The 23,364-nt window shown below is 40.8% G+C and overlaps 1 protein-coding gene across 2 annotated transcripts in view; it reads right to left on the bottom strand.

Moving 5' to 3' along the window:
* DIP2C (disco interacting protein 2 homolog C) overlaps window positions 1-23,364 on the bottom strand; it is a 247,197-nt gene that overhangs the window by 40,951 nt on the left and 182,882 nt on the right. The window contains exons 33-34 of one of the 2 annotated variants that reach the window (XM_045289848.1): window positions 7,170-7,199; window positions 5,658-5,719 (exon numbers count right to left, since the gene is read on the bottom strand). In XM_045289848.1, coding sequence (XP_045145783.1) covers window positions 5,658-5,719; window positions 7,170-7,199 — 92 coding nt within the window. The remainder of the gene's footprint in view (window positions 1-5,657; window positions 5,720-7,169; window positions 7,200-23,364) is intronic. The other variant, XM_045289849.1, reaches the window with a different exon arrangement.

The following is a 23,364-nucleotide window of genomic DNA, read 5'->3' as shown; positions in this document are numbered from 1 at the left end:
GATACCGTTTGTGTGTGTGTGTGTGTTTGACTTTTTTTTTTTTTTCCAAGTCATCTTTCCCTGCTTCTCCTGGGATGGCAGAAGAGAGAGAACACAGAACACAAGTCAGGGTTAAAAGCATGAACAATACTGAGAAAGTAAGCAACAATGACTCTCAAAAATGACATTCTTTCTAGAAGAGCTTCTTGCTGGGGACTGAGCTCAGCTTCTTCCCCTCCACAGGGAGGGGCTCCTTGTCACCTGCAGTCACTGATGTTTGAGGAGAGAGTTCCAGGGAAACAGCTGGAGCAAGGGTCAAGGGAATGTGGTTATGGGGAACCCAAGAGAGAAAAAGAGGTAAACAGCCAATCTACTGCAGAAAGATTGACTACAGGTAGGAGTTTAGGTGGAATTGTATTCCTGTTGAGAATGATTATACAGTCAATGGCTGGCTTAGCTCACTATTGCATTGTGAGTCTTAAAATACTGGACTCCAGAAGCCTGACATGTGTCCACACTGATATCAGTGTGAGCACCCTCGTGTGACTGTGTGTTTTTTGTGGGCTATGCAGCAAGCTGAACCTGACCCAAGCCATGTTATTTTCAATCACCTCATATGCGTGTCAAAGTGACACACTGAAGATGTCAGACCGAAGAATTGTGGATGCGTCTGAATTATGGTGCTGATGGAGAATAAACTGTCATAAGCACAAACAAATCCATCCTGGAAGAAGTACAGCCAGAATGCTCCTTCGAAGCAAGCATGTCGAGACTCTGTCTCACATACTTTGGATACGGTACAGCAGAGAGGAAGTTAACTAGAGGAAGCCCCTGGACAAGACAGAGAGCCGCAGATGCTGCCACAATGGGCTCCCACACAGCAACAAGTGCAAGGCTAGCAGAGGACCAGGCAGTCTTCCTTCTGTAGCACGAAGGGTCGCTAAGGATCGGAACGGACTTCGTGGTGGCTAACAGTAGCATGCACCACTGGAAAAAAAATGTAGGGGAGCGAATGTTTTAATGCTTTCAATATCATGTTACCTAAAATGTCACCTTGTTGAATGACTCGTAAATAAATCCTGCTATACGTACTCAAGGATGGTTAATACTGGATGATTAGTTCTTAATTCTGACTGTGTTGATGATGCAATTGTAAAACAAGGTTATTGGGTAAAAGTGTAACTGTGGGAATATATACACTCAAAAGCCTGGACCTTTTCAAAGTGGCAGCCTTTGGGGACGAGGTGGGTGTGGTCACATGCTTGCCCAGGACTTGTTCTAGAACAAACATTTGGACACCCTTCTTGAGACGTGGTTTTGGGACCACCCACATGCTCAACCAGGACACTTGCAATGGAAGCAAATGCGCCACGTAAGAGCATCTGAATTTGAGAAACAGTTAAAAACCATTCAGAACCAACTCCTGTGACGAGGATGCTTGATGGAGAGTCCTTGGAACCCCAGCGATGGGCCCAGGAAGCAACAATGGGTGAAGAGCAGGATTCCGGAGAGTTTGGGTCAGGAGTGGGCCTCGCCGACACTGGGCACAGGAATGCCTAGTGTGTCCTGAGCAACAGCACTTTGCACTGTGTGGACAGTCCCTGCTAAGAACATATTGGAATCATTGGAATGATAATCAAATTGTTATAATTACTAATGAAATGATTGAGTTATTTTTAATAACGTATAATTGGCACAGCGATTTCCAGTTCACAGAGCACGTTTACTTCTATTTCAGAAGCTTTTTATAATGAGATGGTGAACGAACGACTCAAAGAGCATGAGTTAGAGATTATTTTCTAAGACAGATGGTCATTTACAAAGGCAGCCTGGTAAGGTAGTAGATTATGCGGTGGGTGGCGAACCTCACGGGCAGAGTTTGAAACCAGCAGCTCTGAGGGGGGAAAGGTGAGTCTTTCTCCTCCGGTAAAGAGTTACAGTCTCGGAAACCCACAAAGGCCGCTCTACTCTGTCCTATCAGGTTACTATGAGTGGGATTGGCAGTGAGAGTCACTTACGAGGATTCGTTGACTTGGCCAATGTCAAAGGATTAGTAAATCATAAAGGAGCCTTACACCAGGACTCGGGTATCAACGTTAGTGATCTGATATCAATCTTTTCTTAGTCATATATATCATACTTCTGTCTCTGTCTCAGTTTGTTAAAGGTCAGCAGTTTTCATCCATATTATCTTAGGTTTGTTCTGCATACCTTTGGAGAGTCAGGCCAGAGAGAGAATGCCCTAAGAGCCTCTCAAACAGGCCTTCTTCGATGTGCCAGTGTTCCTCTTCTGAGAAAGTGACTTACACTTTAAAAGCATCTATTTGACTTCTCATAAGGATTATTTGGAAAACGGAATGCCCTTGCAAGGAGTGATTTCGTCTCTTTATCGGTAACTTACCAAATGTTGAAAGTGTTTCAGACTGAACTTGCTGTAATGCAGCTGGGGGCGAGGGTGGGCTAGTATTTCTTGGTGGCCCTCGATTTCCCCAACTGTGAAACGAGGGGCTTTAATTAGATAATCTTTAACCCTCTATAACTTGGTAACTGTAGAACAAATAGCTCTTCTGGAATATAGGTATACACCGGTGATAGTTTTTGTGCACCATGGCTCCCATAGGGACATGTGGGCGAAGGTTAGCCTGTCAATCAGGTCGCAGCTTGATTGGAGGGCAACCGAGATAATGACTTTGAGGCCGGCCTCTCCCTCCTTCTCCCCAGTGATTGGACCAGCGCTGCTGCCGCCTGAGTTAGCTGCTCTGCTGGTGGATCTCGTCACTGTGCTGTGCTACACCTTGAGGCTCCAGCTCGACCTGCTTCGCCACGTACCCCTGGCCTCTGCTATGACCCCACATCTCCTCTTCCTGCTGTTGCCGCCTTACCTTGCTGAGTCTTGCTGCCTGCGGACCAACTCAGCCTTGCCCTTCCTGCCAGCTAATTCGCTGTTTCCTTGACCTTGGATCAGTGGCTGGTGTGGTTTGGAAGGACCTTCAATATATCAACTGCCCCATGAAAGTGAGGTGGACTGAGCATGGTTTTCCTTCTCACTATATAAACCTATCCTTTTATATATATAAAATCATAAGTGTCCTGGTTTAGTTTCTCTAGAGAACCCTGCTTAACACAACACCAAACATTTTTAAAAGGTTAGGTGAAAGGGGTCACAGGAAACAAGCTGTAAGTGTGAGATGTTGAATTAACCACAGTTTAGTGACATGTTAGGAGCCCTGGTGGCACAGTGGTAGGGGTTGAGCTACCAACTGAAAAGTCAGCAGTTCAAAACTGCCAGTCACTCCTTGGGAGAAAGATGAGGCTTTATACTTCCATAATCGAGGGGGGGGGCGGGGGGGAATGAGGAGCTGATGCCAGGGGCTCAAGTAGAAAGAAAATGTCTTGAAAAAGACGTTGACAACATATGTACAGATGTGTTTGACAACATGGTTATATGTATGGATTGTGATAAGAGCTATAAGAGCCCCCAATAAAATAAAATTTAAATGTTTCATAAAAAGATGGGATTGATGTACATACATATTTTAATAAATTAACCAAATATAACTAAGTTTCACACATATTCAAGATACTTAGATATTGCTAACCTGTCAAGGTTAATGCTTGATATCCCTCAATAACATCAGAAATGACTTTGTGCTATACATTTTTTAATTAAAAACTGTACATGGGGGGAAAAAAAAGTAACCATCTTGGAAGCCCACAGGGGAGTGCTACTCTGTCCTCCAGGGGCACCATGAATCAGAACTGACGCGACGGCAGTGAGTTTTAAGCTTATCGACATGGTATGTTTGGGCTCAAACATAACGACTGTGAGGATGGCACAGGACAGGGCAGTGTTTGTTGTGTTGTACACAGGGTCACTATGAGGCAGAACCAACCCAGCTACACTAACAATGACATGCTGGTCAGCTGTTGCTAGGGCTTCACTGTGCACTGTAGGATGTTCAGCAGTATCCTTAATGTCCATCGGCAGCACCCCCTCCCCTACTGCAGCAGTCAAGACGGTCTGTTGTTGACATAGCCAAATCTCCCATTGTTGTTGTTGTTGTTGTTAGTTTCCCTTGATTGGATTCTGGCTCATGGGGACTCCGTGGGTGCAGAGCAGAACTGCTCCCGAGGGTTTTCTGGGCTGTGGCCTTTCAGAAGCAGACCAGCAAGGCTGTCTTTTGAGGCACCTCTGAGGATTCAAACCACCAGACTTTCAGCAATCAGCCGCATGCTCAACCACTCACGTAACGGACTCCCTAGCCACACTCGCTGCTATCGAGTCGATGCTGACTCACAGAGATCTTACAGGGCAGGGCAGACCTGGCCCTGTGAGGTTCCGAGACTGTAACTCTTCATGGGAGTAGAAAGTCCCATCTTTCTCCTGAGGTTCGGCTAGTGGTTTTGAACTGCTGACCTTGTGGATCGCAGCTAACTAATAACCATGACACCACCAGGAACCCTTAAATATCTCCTAAGGAGGGTATAATCGTCCTGTTGAAAACCATAGGTTTATGACCACAGGGAATGGAAATTACATAGGCTAACTTGAAAGTACATGTCCTAGTTAAAGGTACCCAAGCTCAAATTTAAAAAAAAATTCTGGTTGGCATGATTCTGCATCTCTCCTCAGCCCCCATACCCCCCTACCCACAACACACTCACATACAGACAGCTCATCAGCAGTTTCTGAAACAGAACACATTCAGGCTACAAACTCAGTCAGACCAGGGATGGACTTCCATGTTTCCCATAATAACTACTGAGACCAATCCTACTCGGTTTTTTGAAATGCTAAATAAGCATAATGATATGTTATTAGATGAACCATGAGGTGAAAAAAGGCAAAGTAACTAACACAGTATTTGGCAGATAGCAAAACCTTCACTGGATTTCTGCTGATAATTTATGAAAGAAGATACTACATAGAAAATGCTCTGTTAATCACATATAATGTCACATGACTACTTTCTTCGTGAAAACGTCATAATTTCCAAACAGAAATTGATCTATTTCAATGGGAAAAGTCTGTAATAATAATAATAATAATATTAAAACCCATTCGTCTTACTTAGGTTATTTTAATAGGCCCAACTTGTGAGGGCCGACATGTCTCTGTCTTTTCTCCATCATGTTTCCTCTCCACTGGGGGTGCTCTCACAGACACCCAACCAGACTCCACATTTTACTCAAAGGAAGCCGCAACAAAACAGTAACTTGACTATTTTAATTTCTCACAGATACATCTTTACAAAAATATTACGATTCCTGTGAAGAAACGTGGTCAGAATCTTTATCAGGTGCCATATGATGTCAGAGGAAAATGTTCAACGAAAAGAATGAAGCCCCGTTCTTCTGGTTGGACCATTATGTAAAGCAGCCCTCATGAAACCCGACTATGGGGCCACAGTGTGTTCATTCACAGTCCGCACAAAGAGTGTTGCCCCGGTGCCTCTGTTACCCAAACCGATCAGAACGGACGGGAGGTTAAAGCTCTAGCTAGCATCCTGGTCACTGATGAAGAAATGCTAACTTGCTCAATAGTAAGTTAACTTACTATTTTACTCGTGAACTAATTAAACTTTGAGTAGATTTTTTCCCATCCCTAATGGGAGCACAGATGTTGGACAACTAAAAAGGAAAACAGAAAAATCAAAAACCACCCCAGCTAATCATACCTGTCATGTCTCAGAGCTCTCATATCAACATACACAGTGGTTGGGTCAGGTCCAGAGGTCCCCTGTAAACAATGACAGACTGTGGTTAATTCAAGTTTGAGGGGAAAGCAATCTGGCTCTTGTGCTTTCTACTAACTAGTAATAAGCATTTTCTTTGGAAAAATCTTAAACAGAAATTAAAAAAATATTAAAATCACTGGAACCATCGCTCTCCAAGATACCTGTTAACTTTCAGTTTGATCTTCTACATTTCCAACGGAACATTTTATTAAGATAATACTAGATAATACTGGTCTTTTATACAGCTTGACTCTTAAGTCATAGAAATCAAAATCAGAAATCAGGGAGCCATGCTACACATTTTGATAAAGAAAGAGGGCTGAAATGGTTGGCTGGCAGAAGCAGGTGTCATGGTTACGAAGCGTCATTTGCGGAGAAACCCTTATGGCATGCATCCCTCAAGGTAGCTACGCAGCGCTTCCGGTATGGAAACTGATACGGAATAAGAGCGCGATTAGAGATCATCATTTCATTCCTTTCCATCCCATTTGCTCCTTAGTTTGCCCTACAACTTCAGGAGGTTACTTGGAGCAGTGTGGGAGACTGGATGTCTCCCAGAGTCAGTTGGGCAGGATTTTGTGGTCTTGAGCTACATACTTATGTAGTGCAGGTGGCCAGGCATCTTGTCTTGATATCATAAAACCCTTAAAAATATGCCAGGGTGCCCTTCGACCAGGCATCTCCATCCATTTAAGAGCAGTGTTGCTCAATCAACATCACAAACCAAAATTTTACCTAAGTGTCTCAGTTTCAACAGCTAAGTGGAACGGATGAAACTGAAACCCAGATTTACAGAAAATAAGAGAGCCCTCAAAACGTATTTACGTAGTGCCACACCCAAATCCTCCCATAGCGGACCCTTACCTTGTTTGAAAAGCATGGTTAAACATAAGGAAAACAAGTAACCATAAAGACAGCTTCAGTCAAAAGTATGCTGTACTCTCGATACCCCTAATCATTAGTATCCCACCACCAAGAAAGAGAAAATGAGCAGCACATGCAAATTAGCCTCTGAGTGGAAGCTTACAGTACAAAACAAAGAATATTCTTTCTAGCTCCATGACTATTCCAGAAAGCTGTGTTACAGACTAGCACTGAGTGGAGAAGTGGTTGGATGTTTTGAGTAATGGGAAACATGTGACAATAGAAAGGCCAATTTAAAACAAGCAAATCATAAAACAGATCATTGAAAGTGGAAAATGAAGTGAAACAGATGAAGCAAATCATTGGTCATGTACGATGGAAGTAGAACATTAGTCACAAGTGTGAAACGTTTGAAGAGTTCTGAGAAAATTGCATCACCCTGGGCCATCTGTACTCTTGCATCACAGGGTCTAGAGCAACCCCTTCCATCAGTCTCTGCACTCAACTTCTAGTCTGTCCCACTGCTGGCAGCCGCTAAGACAGGAGGTAGGGTAGGCACTGGTATGGAGTGAATGGAAAATCCCCTACCTGCTCGGCCAGCTTCCACAGCCTGTGAGGCTATAGCAACAGGAGGTCAGGATCAAGAAGAAAGGAGAGAACACCAGACCAACAAAAACCAAAAATAAACACAAAGACACACACACACACACACACACACACACACATCAACAAAACAACCCAACAGTGAAAAATGGGATGAGGAAGAGGGAGGGTCAGGAGGAGAATGCAAAAAGCAGGGAACAAAACAAAAAGATCAAAACCAACATCAAATATGGAAATCATTAAAATTAATCACTGTACTATTCAAGACTAAAAAAAAAGTTTTAAAAAGATGTCAACATATCCACAGAACAACAGAAGAGAGAGTAATAGATGACTAACCACAGATATATAAAGCTATGTGATTTTTCAATACATGAGGACAATGACATTGCTAGACAACTTAATCATATATTACTATTGTTCTTTTTTCTAGTTTTAAGTTTCTCTCTTTTTTCTCTGAAAAGTCAGAGTATGAACTTTATTGGCTTAATCTGCTGACCATGCTTCCATTTAAACAGCTCCAGTTTGCTGACAACAATGAAGGCAAGCCTTGAGGCTTTTATACTTAAGATGAGCATGTGGGGGTATTTGGGAAAATGGGGGTGGGGGAGAATGCAATTCAAAGACTAAGAACGTTCTAAGAACTTTTTGAAGTTCCCTTGTACGCAGCCCTATTCTTCTACAAGATGACTTGAAGAGGTAAATGAAATATATATTAAATAAGTTGGAACATAAAGTGCCCAAACATTGGGCAAGCCGAGTAGCCCATGACTCGTAACTCATAAAGCAGGGGCTCCCGCTGCTTTACTGCTTTAAGGATCCTGGGCACTGCTCACAGCTCCGGCTCCAAACGAGCGGTGCCTTCACCCAGAGTCAATGCAACGTCATGTCCTTTTCTTCGTCATCTTGTGTTCCTGGTACCACCCGCTCCCCCTATGGAGCTATCATCTATCTATGCCCGCCAACCCTCATCTCCTGCAATTACAAAGCCACTTGGCAGACTTCAAAGCCAGTAACACCACAGTAAAGAAGGAGCGCTTCACCAGCGTGCTTTGGGCTGCAGCTTGGTAGTAAACAGTTTGGCAGATAGGAAGCCCTCAGAAGAAAAACACACTCACTGCCATCCAGTCTGTCCTGACTTACTGTGAACTTAAAAGACAGGGCAGAACTGGCCCTGTGGGTTTTTGAGGCTTTAAATCATTTCAGGAGCAGAAAGCCCATCTTTCACACAGGAGCTACTACTGGTGGGTTTGAACTGCTGATCTACGGATACGTGACCGAACACCTATCCTACTCTACCACCAGGGCTCTGATGCCATCACTGAAAACTGATGCTTAAAATGCTGAAAAGAGTTCACGGTTTTCAAAATGATGATTGCTTCCTTCTTTCTATTACTCACATCATTATGGTAATTTTGGCTCCCACTATCCTTCAGGGTCCAGAGGCTACACATGCAGAAGGGATTGAACGGTGGCAGAGGCATGCGTACTTCAAATGTGCAGAGGTATTTTACTGGGCAGATTCATGCCGGATGCAATAATCTCATTCCTTCATGGAATAAAAATTCATCGTGTTTCCTCTAAGTTATTCTAACTCTCAAATTTTCTTTGTAATGACTCAAGGTAGTGTCTCAAGAAACATAAAAAACCCATGTTTGATTGGAAACTAATTTTCTATCTTGTCTATGTGTGACAGAAACAGCACGTGTCTAGAGCAAAGTAGATTTATTGGATTAATTTTTATCAAAGAATAAATGATGCGAGAGATAAAGAAATTAAAATTCATGGATTTCAGGGGATTTGTTTGATTAGTAGTTTAAACTGTTGAATACAAACTTGATGGTATGAAATGTAAGCCCCCACCTTGTTTGCAATAAAAATGCGTTATTCAAAATAAAATGAAATGCCAATGTTTCCACATTTCAAAATACCTAAGATACAAAAATCTGACTTTTTAAGGTATGTTTCGGGAGTGTGAATTTAACAAAATTTTCATTTTGACCCAAGTTCCCTTAAACAAGGAGATTCTTGATACATGTAAGTGCCCAAAGTGCTTAAAGAGCACTACATCAGAAAGAAGAGAGAGTGAGTGCATTACCTCCTTGCATAGAGGACCAACAGTTAAGCTTATCAGTCCAACTAAAGCTTATTCAGAAATGAAAATAGAGCATTTCTGAGATCACAAGTTAATGAGAAAACAGGATTCACTTGAAAATTCAATTTCATAATAAAAAAAAGTTCCATATAGGTTAGAGATATTGATATTAATAATCATTTTATTTAGCAATATAAAAGAGTTCCTGAGACCTAGGTATTAAGTGTTTATGGAACTAATGAGTTCTATTTAAGTCTCAGCTGCAGCTGCAGCAAATGCCAACCCAGAAACCTAGCCCAGTGCTCTCATGGCAATGGTACTCCAGTGAAGCACACAACATAGCATTAGAACTACTGAGTACCAGCGCGGAGCTCCTGAAGCGTAGTGTTCAAATTTCCCTAAGTATAAATGCATGGAATAAACAACAAAAAAGAAATCCATCATACTGATTTTGGATATATCTACCCTACTAGTAGTATGAGGAGTCAAAACAGCTTGCATAAGATGTTTCAATACAAACCACACTTCCGATTTAAAGGGGAAATGCCATAGTGATTCCTTCTTTGTACTCTAAAGTGATTTCTCTATTCACATGGAAATGGGATGTTACAGAGACGGGCTGCCTTCGGAAAGCCTCACTACTGTGCTCTAACATTTTCAAAACCCGTAACTGATGAGGGGACACCCCTGCCCAAACACAGTCTGCATTGTCCACTGCTGGCAGCAAAAAAGGACATGATGCCCCTGCCTCCAAACACCTTCATTTCGAATCTGCTTCCTCCTCCTTGTTCTTTGTTCTGGCCACACAGGCTGACGCAATCGTTCAGTCTTTGAAAATCTGAACGTCTTCCCTGTCGACCGGTCTTTTCTTGGTAGCTCCCCTTAACTAAAATGATCTTGGTGCACACAGTAACACCCTCCGCTGCTAATTGAAGGGCTGAAAATTAGACTTGATCCACAGGTGCCTTGGAAGAAAGGCCTGGAGATCTGCTTCTAAACAACGCAGCCTTTGGAACCTCTCTGAAGCAGACTCATCTGCCAGGAGTCAGCGTTGTTGGCTGGGTGGCAACTGATAGAATTTTTTTCCCTTCCCCTCTCTCACTTGCTACCTCTAATTTGGCTTTCAGAAGTCAGCAGAAATCAGCCTTGTAGAGAGGCAGAGAAGTAGGGTTACATCTCTCTGGGCATTTAACACTCCAAACTTTTTCATTTGAATGATCTTTGGTTCAAGTCTGCCTGCCCCGCTCATGTGTATTTGGCCAGGGCCAGGTATGTGCATTTTGCTCTTTTCCACTCTGTCATATCTTGGTGCTGGGCTCTGGGAAAACAGCGAAATGGTAAAGCAAAAGCAGGTATGAACCTACCCTGTGTCACATACACGCTAGAGGGGTATTTATGAAACACATGAATAAGTGATTGCCACAAAGCAACCAGCTAATCTTGGGAGTCTGGAATAGGTTGACTTTTCTTCCTAGCTAAACAAAACCCATTCATATTTTGCTACTAAAAGAAGCTAAAACATTTCATTAAAGATTTGAAAAGACCAAGATACTGGTCTCTCTAAGTTGGGAAGTGAGCTTTCCCAAGATGTTTATTTCTTCAACTTGGCATACTCTTTAATTATTATGTCTCTTTTATATTACCAACACAGTCCTTAGCTAGCACAGAAAATGCAAAGTCTTAAATGCCAGTCAGTACCATATGTAAGATTGTGGGGCAGAGACTGAAGACATAAATATGAACAAGGCCCATCTAACTCCCAGGACACAAGTTGCAGTAGGAGACAACAGACTTGGAAATAAATGCCCAATTAAAGGAGATGACGAACAGTGCTCTAGTTCATTTGAGCCAGGATGTGGACAGCACACAACACAAACAAGGGGTTTAGAGATTGTGCCACAGCTGAGGTACCATTCACACCGGGTTTTGACAGATGAGTGCACCGGACTGAGGTCAGGCTGGGGTTGGGCACAGAGGCAAGCAGGCATGGTGGATAGCCCGGCATTGGGGAACAGCTGAGGGCTTGCTATGCTGGTGCTGAGGTCCCTGTGAAACAACAGGGGACGAGAGGTGTGAAGACTGCACCTGAGGATCAGGTTAGTAAGGGTGCTGTCAGTTTTGGATTTGTGCTGTGGGTGACAGGGATCCGATGTATTTTATAAAAATCGAAATTTCAAACTTTTCTCTAGCATTTGTCATAACTTCACCTTTTCTACTTTTTAACTTAACCACAATTAGAAATCATGAAATTAAAGAACCGAAGAGTCAAAAGACTAATACAAGTCCATTTTAAATATTATTAACGATCTAAACCTGGAGAAACATTTTTCCATGATAAAGCTATTTCACCCCTTTAGTCATAAATCTGATTACTTAAAAGTGACCAAAACGTGTAAAAAATCTATTCAGAATCAACCACGGAGCAAAAATGCAAGAAGAGTGGCAGGAATTTACTCTGGGACAATCTTAATATACCCTTGGGTCCTCCCAGTTAGCAGTTAATACACGGAATCCTATTTGCTACTTGGTTTCAGTACTCTGGTCTCCTCACTCCACTAACTCTGCTACCATTTGGGGGTACATACTTACCCTGGAAATTAGAGTAAATTCAGTTAGAACTTTGGATTAATCTAGAGGTATCGCGAATAGGTGCAATGACTTGTTGGGTTAGTGCACCAATAAATTGCCTAAAGGTTAAAGGGGAAAAGTTTTAAAGTTTCTCAACTTAAAAGTTTGTTTGTATTTTTAAAATCATTTTTCTGCCTTTATATTTATAATTTTAGTGTGGGCTAAAAGAACGCTGAAATCCTTGGGGACCTTTCCAGGAATCCACAAAATCAAAGCCATTTTCAAATAAATCCCAGATGTCTGTTAGTCACTTCTACTTGTGCTGACATTCGCCCTAATGATGTCATGGCCATGGTGGGTTAACCTGGAGGTGCCTTAGTATGAATCAAAGCAATGGGGCCAAATTAACGAGTGTATTTTTTCCTGCCATACAATTGTAAACAAAAGTAAGAGCAGCTAGGCTTACAAATGCTCTTGATGAAGCAATAAAAAGAAATTACCTTTAAATCTTGACTCTAGATATCATTTACAATTCTATGCGATGAAATGGGAATTCTGCATAATCCTCTTCTGCTGCCTATGAAAAGGTAGGTAGTTTATCTCTAGGAAAAGCATGCATGTGATTGCGCTGCAGGCTGAGCTTGCTATGTCCTCAGGGAACTCCAGTTTTACTGGAAACGGTCACTCACATACAAACGTGGGCATTTGGTCACCAGTATCTTGAAAATGAAGGAGCCGAGTTTGTTACATTAAGGAAAACAGCTCACCGTATTTGTTCCCAATGATCACATCTGAAAGCTTTCAAAAGAAAACTAGTATTCCTGAAAACTCTTGTCTATCACTGCATGCCTGACCTTTCCAGCAATACCTGAAAAGTTTTTGATGAGATTGGTGGTATAATGAGTGAATGTGAGTTTTGTGGATTAAAAAATAAAAAATAAAATGTGTCATCATTTTAAATATGTTACTCAATTATCAAACAACCACTCTATGTGATTAGAAAATTATGCACCCAGGTAAAAGATGCAATTAAGACCAGTGTACTTTAATGAAAAGAATACAACTAACTTTGAAGAAACTGTTACTTGTTGAATATTAGTGTGATTTCAAAGAATATCCTCTTATCTAAAAAGAGAACATAAAAAAACCAAAACTCCTTACTTGACTATATCTGTACAAGGCTAACATCTCCCCCTCTTTGAACCCAAACAGACAACAAAAGATTAAAGGCAAAGATGATAATGAATCCAGCTGCCTTTTATTAAGCCAGATATTACAAACATTTCCAGAACCTAACGTCTTTGTTTTCTGTCTCTTATGTGGGTTTCCCTAACTCCCTCTTGGGGTCTGAGCGATGCTGTTCTTTTGGCAGCCACGTCCTGTTATTATACAGGAAACCCTATTGATGTGGTGGTGAAATATGGGGAGGAGGGGAAGCATTCTCGAATACTAAAATTAGGTCTCAGGTTTTGAGTGAGCCTTTCACCTCGGGCTGTCACCTTCATAAGTGTTTCCCAGCTTAAAACAAAATTTTTTTTCTCAACCCTGAGGTGAGACGGGAAGGTTAGAGTTGGAGTTAGCTATTAAACTGTGCTAAAACCTACACTACTTAGAGTGTGGTAAAAGGGTTTCCCTTACTGTCAAGCCACTGGTAAAGAGAAGAGCCATCTAGGCATATTTCAAAATGGCTTTACTGCTCCCCACCCTCTGCCAACAGCATGAGAGGATTTTCTCCCCCATATTCAGTGAGTCCCCGATGGAGTTTGCAGAAGTAAAACTCACAAATACTGGCCAGCCCAGTAGGTCTGGACCTCTAAGCTTCTTTCTCTCAGAAACTAATCTCTAGCAACTAACTAGTCAATTACTGTTTTCAAGTATTGTTATTCAAGATTGTCTTCAGCAGCAGTTTCTGCTCTGGGTAAGCTACAATTCTATCTGCCTCCATCTACAGCAGTGGTTCTCAACCTTCCCAATGCCGCGACCCTTTAATAGAGTTCCTCATCTTGTGGTGAAAACCATAAAATTATTTTCGTTGCTACTTCATAACTGTCATTTTGCTACTGTTATGAATCATAATGTAAATATTTGATATGCAGGATGCATCAGGTGACCCCTGTGAAAGGGTTATTCTACCCCCAAAAGGGTCACGACCCACAGGTTGAGAACCACTGATCTATAGGGCTTAAGGGAAATGGTTTCCCTGAGATCTCAGTTCTTGAAGAATCCAAGAAAAGTTTGGATATTTTCAGTTTTTCTTCTAATGTGGATGGGATTGGTTTAATTACTTCCAAGACCTTTACATATTGAAAGAAAACCAACATGCTTCATTTCTTTTGGCTGCATACCGAGAAATATTGGTTCCTAGGTCTGCTATGTCTTTAACTTGTTAAGAAATTGTCAAATCCATCCCCTTATGGAAGGGTCTCAGGGAGGAGACAGCCAGTCAGGGTGCGATGTAGTAACGATGAAACATACAACTTTCCTCTAGTTCCTAAATGCTTCCTCCACCCACCCACCCCACTATCACAATCCCAATTCTAATTTACAAATCTGGCTAGAGGATGTACACTGGTACAGATAGGAACTGGAAACACAGGGAATCCAGGGTGGATGATCCCTTCAGGACCAGTGGTGTGAGTGGGGAGGGAGGGTGGGTTGGAAAGGGGGAACCAATTACAAGGATCTACATATAACCTCCTCCCTGGGGGACGGACAACAGAAAAGTGGGTGAAGGGAGACGTCGGACAGTGCAAGGTATGACAATAATTTATAAATTATCAAGGGTTCATGAAGGAGGGGCAAGCGGGGAGGGAGGAGAAAAATGAGGAGCTGATGCCAGGGGCTTAGGTAGAGAGTAAATGTTTTGAGAATGATGAGGGCAATGAATGTACAAATGTGCTTTACACCATTGATGTATGCATGGATTGTGGTAAGAGTTGTATGAGCCCTAATAAAACGATTAAAAAAAAAGAAACTGTCAAATCATTCTCCAAAGTGGAAATACTTTTATACTCTGACCAACAATGAAGACATTCTAGTTGTTCCATGCACTCATCAACGTTGGTCTGTTGGTCGCTTTGACTTAGCCTTTTTCTCAAAACTAAACTCCCTGCCCTTGAGTTGATGCCAACTCATAGTGACTCTATAGAACTGCCCCCCATGTTTTTTCCAGACTGGAACTCTTTATAGGAGTAGAGAGCCTCATCTTTCTCCCAAGGAGCAGCTGGTGGCTTCTAACAAATAAAGTATTTTCTTTGTCATCAAAGTCTGAATTTTAAACAGATTATTCAATTGCTGACTCGTAGGCATCAGTCTGTTCAATTTTAGCACCTTCCTCATCTCCAGTAGCTTTTCCAGAACCACTGTTATATTCACATGAAGTTCCATGAATTTTCTCAATTTAAACTTGGGCTCCTTTAGCATTTTAAACATTTCTGACAAATACCCTATGACAAGCTTTTTCTATGTCTTTCTCCATGCCGTCTGGAGTCAATTTAATGACCACTTCTTTCAAACCCTTTATCTGCACTTCTCAGTCATGTTCTCATCATTTTCTTCTGGATGTGGCGTATCTGTTGATGCCGAGCATAAGAGGTCTTCTAAACCCAATTGTTGTTGTTGTTGTTTATCTTTAGTAAAATCCACATAGAACAGATGAAGCAAATAACCCACTGATGGTCTTGAGATCAACATGGTTTGCCATTTTCTGACTACGGAACATATATTGTCACCAGTAGGATAGAGGCCATGGAAGTTAGTCAAGTAGTTTTTGTCCTGAATATCCTCAATAATTAGCTTGAATTTTCTAAGTGCAGCTTCATCTTTCTGCAGATCAGCAAGGTTCATTTCAAAAACAGGACCCTCTAGGCCACCAGATGCAATTTAGGTCCTTTGAATGTTTATGATGAGTGTTTCCCCAGTATTCTTGTATTGAATGAAGTTGGTAGTTTCACATCTTACCAATCTTTCTTAGAAAACAGTGCTCTTCTTGGCTCCTTTTTTGATACCTTTTGTAAGGCGCTTGTTCTTGCCACCTACCAAAGTCCTAGTGAAAGAGCCAGAAAGTGCTTAAGTCCTAAGAAATTTGTGCCTAGCTCATGAAGATATACTTTTATGTTTTCTTCTGGAACCTTATTCTAGATGCTTTATGCTAACTATGTAGGGCTTTGGTCCATCTGAAAATAATTTTTGTGAATGCTGACACTGCCCAAAACTTGAAAGCATTTGCCAAAATATTCTTCCTATCTCATTGGTCTGACTGGGTAGCAGGGTAGATCAATATCTAATTTCCTTTCCAATTTCAATGGTATAGTCATCCTTCCTGATACCAGTAACACATTCTCTTCATTACTGTAGTTTTTGGTAAGTGTAAAACATCATGTAATGTAAGTTTGCCAGCATTTCCCCCCTAATATTTGTTTATTCTAGCTGACATTCCATTAAAATTTTTGAATTATCTTGTCAATTTATTCATGGATTGACTGATGAACTTGGAAGTGAAAAGATATGTAATATCATCGACTCTTCCACCTTATTCATAGGGAAAACCACTTCATATAATCAGAATTTCTTTATCTCAGCAATGCTTTATGACTTCCTGTATAGATTTTCATCAAATTTATTTTATTTGAGATTTCTTGGTAGTATTATATTAGGTACTATTATAATAGGCATTCAAAACATTTTCACATTCTAGTTATTCTTTGTTGCCACATAGAAATATAATTTGTTTTTATATATTCTTTGTTAACTTCCCATATTAGAATTTAAAGTTTTACAGATTCAATAAAAAATTTTACATGTGTGATCAGATTTTCTACAAATGAGGCAAGTTGTACTTGTTTCCAATATTTATGCCATTTCTCCCCCTTTTTCCTTGTCTTATGGCATTTGCTAAAATTTCTACTATAATGCCAGTATTACTAATTTTAGGGTGAAAATTATGATGTTTGGCCATTAATTATGAGTTTAGCTACAGGCTTTTAAAATACAGACAGTCTAAAATATTTTAGAATGTAAAGATATCTACTATTTATTCTTTTTTGTTGACCCAGATTTCAACTTAGTATTATTTCCCTGAAAGATTTCCTTCAACATTTCTGTATGTGGGTTTGCTGGTGTTAGTCTTTCAGCTTTTGTATGGTCTGAAAAAGGTTTTATACTGCTTTTTCTTTGTAAATAATATTCTATTGTATTTTTGGTGAAAGTTTATCCAACAAAGTAAGTCCCCATGGAATGATTTCTGTATAATTTGTTTAAAGAGCACTTGTGGAACTAAACACAAGATAGGAGGTCCAAACCCACTGGTGGCTTCCAGGTTAAAAGATGAGGCCATCTATCTGGCCCCATAGAGAGTTACATACAGCCTTGGGAACCGTATAAAGGGACTGCTATGAACTGGAATCAACTCAATGGCACAGTGCTTGGGGTTCATGCAACTTGCCTACATAAATTTCCATATAACATTGATTGCATTTTCCACAATGTGCCCATATTCTCATTATATCCTACTTCCTGCTGGTAATTCTGTTCCATTAATCTGAGTTTTCTTACAACCCGCCCCCACCCCTTACCATCCATCTTTGCTTTAGGGTAAAAGTTGACTTCTTGGTCTTACGTATATGTGTTTTGTCTTGAAAAAGCACAGTACTCACTGGTGAACGAGTTTATTCTATGTGCCAACCTATTACCTCCAGAGTGATAGTGCTGTGTTCCTCTGGTCTCCACTGGTAAGTCTGGATTTTTTATAAGAGTTTGGGTATTAGTCCATCTTGCTTTCCCATTCTCCGTGTAGTGTGTCCCTGATCAGAATGCATGGCAGAGGTAGCTGGGCACCACCTAGTTCTTCTGGTCTCAGAGTAAATGAGGTTGTAGTTCCATTCGGGAAGGCTAACAGTCCAGTAGATGAATTTTTCTCAGAGTTTTTGTTTTTCTTTCTCTTTTGCTCCAGATGAAGAGAGAACAATAATTATACTTGCTTTGCTTTTCAAAGCTATTTTCACTAAGTATGATATTTTATGTTGACAGTTCCCACCCCAACAGTACATATAAGATGTTCTCCATTTTCTCATATAATTTCCACAAGAACTCAAAATCATCCTTATGTTCGCTGCTCTGTGTGTAAGTTGTTTTTCCTTTCCTTTTCAGATTTTCTCTTTGTCGATGGTTTTGAACCATTTGATTATGGTGTGCCTCGGAGTAATTCTCATGTTCTGCTTGGAGTTCTGTAAGCTTTGAGATCTATGGGTTTGCAGTTTCCATAAAATTTTCATTTGGGGGCATTATGCACACCTTTTCCTAGACCTCTCTCCTCTTTTGGTGAATCATTTGTATGTTGAGTTGCTAGTCAGTGCCCTATGGCTCACCGATGCTCTTTGCCCCTCTTTGTTTTAATGTTCTATCTTCAAGTTCACTAATCTTTTGTCATCAATTGATCACTTGCTGCATATTTTTCATCCATATATAGTTTTAATCTCTAAAAGTTAAATTTGTGTTTATTATTTTTAAAATAATCCACGTCAATCCTTCTAACCATCTTGAACACAGTTAAAATAACTACTTTAGTATCCCTGTGTTAAATTCTAACATCTGTGACAATAATGGGCCAGCTTTGAATTATTGATTTTTCCTCCTGCTGTGGTTATATATTTATCTGCTTCTCTGTAAATATCGTAATTTTCAATCAGATGTCAGACATTGTAAATATAGCCTAGTCGGGTGCTGGATAATTGGTATTTCTATAAATATTCTTGAGCTTTGTTTCTAGACACAGTAACGTTATTCTGAAACAGTTTGATCCTTTGGGTCTTGCTGTCAATATTTGCTAGGTGGGATAGAACACTGCTTTCATTAATTATGGACTTTTCTAATAGACACCATTCCTAGCACTGAATGAGCAACAGATACTGGTTTCCTTTCACTTTTTCAGCTGTTTCCCCTCCCCCTGGCTGTGGTTAGGTTTTTAGGATCCCTGGTGATACAGTGGGTTACACGCTGGGCTGCTAATCTCAAAGTCAACAGCTGGAAACTACCAGCTGCTCCTTGGGAGAAAGTTAACGCTTTCTAGTCCTGTACTTACAGTCTCCGGAACCCGCAAGGGCAGCTCTACCCTTCTATACAGTCGACCCAAGTCAAGGTTGACTCGATGGCACGAGGTCTGTTTTTTCATTCTGGGTTGTTTCCTAGCATGCATACAGCTGCTAGGTTGTTTCCTAGCATGCATACAGCTGCACACTCAAAGTGAACCTTTCAGATCTCCAGGGTTTGCTCCATGCAGCCTTCCTCTTTGTTAATCTGTCAGGTGAGTTCTATACACCATCCTCTCCCCAGATTCTCAGCAGGATTGCCTCATCGCATGCAGTTCACTGGGCCTTGACTTGGTTCTCCTTCCCTGCCCCATGACACAGAAACTTTCCTGTGTTAGTGAGCTGGAGAAATCCTAGGGCTAACCTTGTTTTGCTCGAATAACACTCTCAGGGGCTTGGCTTCAGGAAGAAATCCTTAATCCTATAATCTCATCATGCATGCTCCTCCCCACCCCACCTACAGGCTTATGTATGTATACTTTACATACAATAAAATTCACCCATATAGGGTGAATCTGTACATGGGTCGACAAACATACACAGTCGGATAAGAAGTTAGAAGACAAGTGTTTTCATAATTCTGTTAACAGGGCTCCTCAAAATAACCTATACTTGGATCTTTCTTTATTCAGTTTGACAATCTCCATCTTTTATAATTGGAGTAGCTAGTTCACTTGCTTCTGATGCAGTACTGTTACGATCGGCTCCTTGGTTTTCATTGACCCCTTTTGTTCTTCCTTAGTTGCCTGCTATTTTGTTAAATAGAACATTTTTAGTTGAGCATTTTATCTCTTGAACTGACCTTTGTGCTGAATATCCCCCCTCCCCCGTTATTGTAGAGATTACAATTTGCATTATTTATTTCTACCTGTCCACCTTCACATGGTAGGGTACTTTCAGAACAGGACAATAGTCTATTTCCATTTGATTCTCTTCATGTCCTTGGAAGGCTTGTCTGATGTGTTAACTTCAAGTGCTCTCAGTGCCTCAGTTTCTGAGTCTGCCTTGAACACTCATTAAAGAAATCTAAGAGTATCTCTGTATTTATATATTGGTAGATTTTTAAAAGTTTTATTGTGTTTACCCTTTCTAGTATTCTTTATTTCTTCCTACAGATCTAGTCTTCTTTTTGCTATCTATCTTCATTCTGAAAAGGTTCTTAGCATTTCTTGTGCACGTTATTTTCTGATGATGCATTCGCTCAGCATTACCCTGTCTAAATATGTCTTGTTTCATCTTCTAGTTGAAAGATAATTTCCATGATAGAGAATTCTTTTCAACACTTTAAATACATCATTCCACTGTATTCTTCAGGGTTCTACCACTTTGGTGAGTTTTGTCATTTTTGTTATTATTCCTCTGTAGGTATTACATCTGTCTTTCTCTGAATGCTTAGTGAATTGTCTTTTTACCTTGGGCTTTCGGCATTTTGATGATGATTTGATGCTAAAGTTTTCTTTTTATTTACTCTGCTAGGAGTTAAGATAGGTTGTTATCTTTCGACAACTGGGGCAATTATGTCTTCTAACTGTATTTCTGCTCCATTCTACCTCTTCTACTTCCTCTAAGACAATAGTACATATATTTTATATTACCTAACACTGTCCCATAGATATCAGATACTCTGTTCCCATCGATTTTCATTTGATTTCTTCTTTGCATTTTAGTTGGGATAATTTCTTTTTATTTAATTCAAGTCATTTATCCTGCTTTTCTTTTGTACCCAGTTGCCTATTAAACCATAACCATAAGAGAAACTCGTTTTATTCTCCTTAATGACGTAGCTTACATTTCTAGCATTTCCATTTGGATCTTTTGATAATTTCCACCTATCTGCTGGTATCCCCATTTCTTCAGGAAATTTTCGTGTCTTTTTAGCTAGATCCTTTAAGATAAAAATCAGTTATTTTAAAGTCTTTGCCTAATAATTTCAGCATATCCATTTTTTACTGTTTCCACATTTCCTTCCATAGCTTATGCCAGATTTTCTTGCTTTTCTGCATACCTCTTAATTTTTATAATCTAGCCAACAATGTCTTTAAAAGAACAGTGTAACTCAAAGTAAATGACACAAGAAAGGGCACACGATTTCTCCTCCACGTCTACTCTGCAGTTGACCTTGGTATTGCTCTTCTTAGAATTGTAGTTCCATTCAGTTCCATACTGACCTCACATGCTTTATGGGCATGATCAGGGCTTTGAGCACTGATAAAGCTATTCATCTCTTTTCATGATTTACACTCTATAAACTACCTTTCCAAACTATAGGAGCTTTAAAAACTAAAACCTCCCGCTTCAGAGCTGAGCCATCAGCTTTTGAGGTGACTGGAAGGTTCTCTGTTCTCCCCACTACCATTCCAGGTTTCTCCATCCTGCGGCTCTACCCTGCGTTTTTGTAAAGCAAAATTACTGCACTAGGTGAAGGCATCGGGGCCTCCAAGAGATTTCGCGCATCTTCGCCATTACGCTCCTTGTCTGCGCCACGCACTTGGCGATCGGAGCCTGCTTCAGAGAGATTACCCTCAGACAGCTTCTCTTCTTCCAGTCCTCGGTGACCCTTCCAGACGAAAGGAAGCAAAAAGGAATCCTCATGGCTTTGGCCTCATTCTCGGGCTTCGGAGTCCTGTTGCTGGGCATTTGTCGGAGTCTGGAGTTGGTCACAAGGGCTCTCAGACCGCCTAGCCCGCTCTCATGCATCCAAGCACGCTGGCCTGGTAGTTGCTCATTTGTGGAGCTCTCTCTGGGGTCTTCCACCTTTGGTGTATTACACTTCTGGAGTAGGTGAGGCAGCCCATGGGAAGGAGGTGATGAGTGAGTGCAACCTATCACGGTGGCTAGGGTGCCTCCAGAGTTTATCCATCTTGCCAAACTGCAGTTTGGTTGGTTTTGTTTTATCCTTTGTCTGGTAAGGAATCCCTGTATGGTGCAAATGGTTAATGCACTGGCTAATGCAGAGGCAGGAAGACCAACTCCACCCACGGGGATCAACGACCTACTTTCCCAAAATTAGTCACTGAAATCTACAAAGGAGCCCAGTTCTCTTCGACATAATGGGGTCGCCATAGGTCAGAGTAGTCTTCGTGGCAACTGGCGGGTGGCTTTTCAGGGTCCATCACTCCTTGCTTCCTGCTCCTCCCAGTGGTAAAATAAGGCCCTTCCTCTTCTGGACAACTGTGTTTACATCTTCAGCTCTCTAGCAATTCCTACAGGAACCAGTTTGTTTTTACAGGCAGGGACAAAAGAATCTTTCTTTGGTCTCGTGTCAAGGACCAGCTATGCCAGCATTGTAAAGTCCCCACTAGTGTGTCTAAGAGCAGCTCCCCACCACCAACCTGCCCAGGGTCTCTGGCCGCACAGCCCTGGTCCTCTAGACCTCTTGGCAATTCTGAGAAGTACATTTTTAATAAATATTTTTTTATTTAAGTTGCCAAAGGAGGTTTCTGTTACCTACAAATTAGAATGCTGACTGATATGCTGGGTAACTGAGAATATAGCGTCCAGGATCTCAAATGTTAATTCTCATTATCCGGGAAAATATCTATCAGCAGGAGAGGATGCAAATGTTTCCATGGCATTCCCCACAGCATACAAAGTCCCTGACAGCACCTTATTTATTTTTACTTCCTTCTTCTAAAAGCAGTGTAGAGAAAGAAAGAAGTGAATTGAGAGTTCCAATTAATGAAAGTTTTATTGTAACTATTAATTTTATTTTGAGAATTGCTGGAGATTGCTATCACCCTTTGAGCCTTCCTCCTTTTTCTTTTCAGCGATCAATTGGCTCCTTCTCATACCAGGCTGGTTGCATATCTCCTTCATTGTGGGTTCCAAGATTTAAAGTGGACTACGGCTGCTCCGATTGATTTAATTCCACACAGTTCTTTATCATAAAGCTTTTCTAGCTGATAAATTAGTCATTGATATTTTTTATGTCAGAAAGACCACAGTTTCTATTTAAGGTTGCCTTAAAAGGCTTTTTCTTAATAAGCAACTGAAATGCCTTTTGGAAAATAGGAAACCTCATTTTCCTCCTCTCCCTTCCTTTGTAGAATAGAAGAAGAATGCTGATTTTTCTGTTACAACTTCTAAATCTAATGAAACCCAAAATCTGTCAACTTGTATTTTTGACAAGAATAATTGTGGCTGTAGGCAATGTTCTTTCAGGAGAGGATAATAAACAAGTAGCAATTTTTAAATAGTATCTAGAGAAATTTATGGTAAGGCTAATTAAACACAGAATTTCTAATTTGATCTATTTCATGTTCACTTTTTATCATACATTGCATTACAGTCATTTTCACAGCTGAAGCTTCTGGGAAGCATCACTCCTGTGTATAACAAAGGGCTCGGGCTTGTGAATTTCTTTCTTCTGCAAAAAGTCTACAATGTAAGTATGTTTCATATAAAAACAAAATTAACCATATTAGTTTCTGAA

This window comes from Echinops telfairi, unplaced genomic scaffold (assembly GCF_000313985.2).
Source record: "Echinops telfairi isolate 266 unplaced genomic scaffold, ASM31398v2 ScPeMD7_31;HRSCAF=116, whole genome shotgun sequence".
NCBI classification, from domain to species: Eukaryota; Metazoa; Chordata; class Mammalia; order Afrosoricida; family Tenrecidae; genus Echinops; species Echinops telfairi.
The sequence above is the reverse complement of the archived record's forward strand: the minus strand, read 5'-3'. Positions and strand labels throughout refer to the sequence as shown.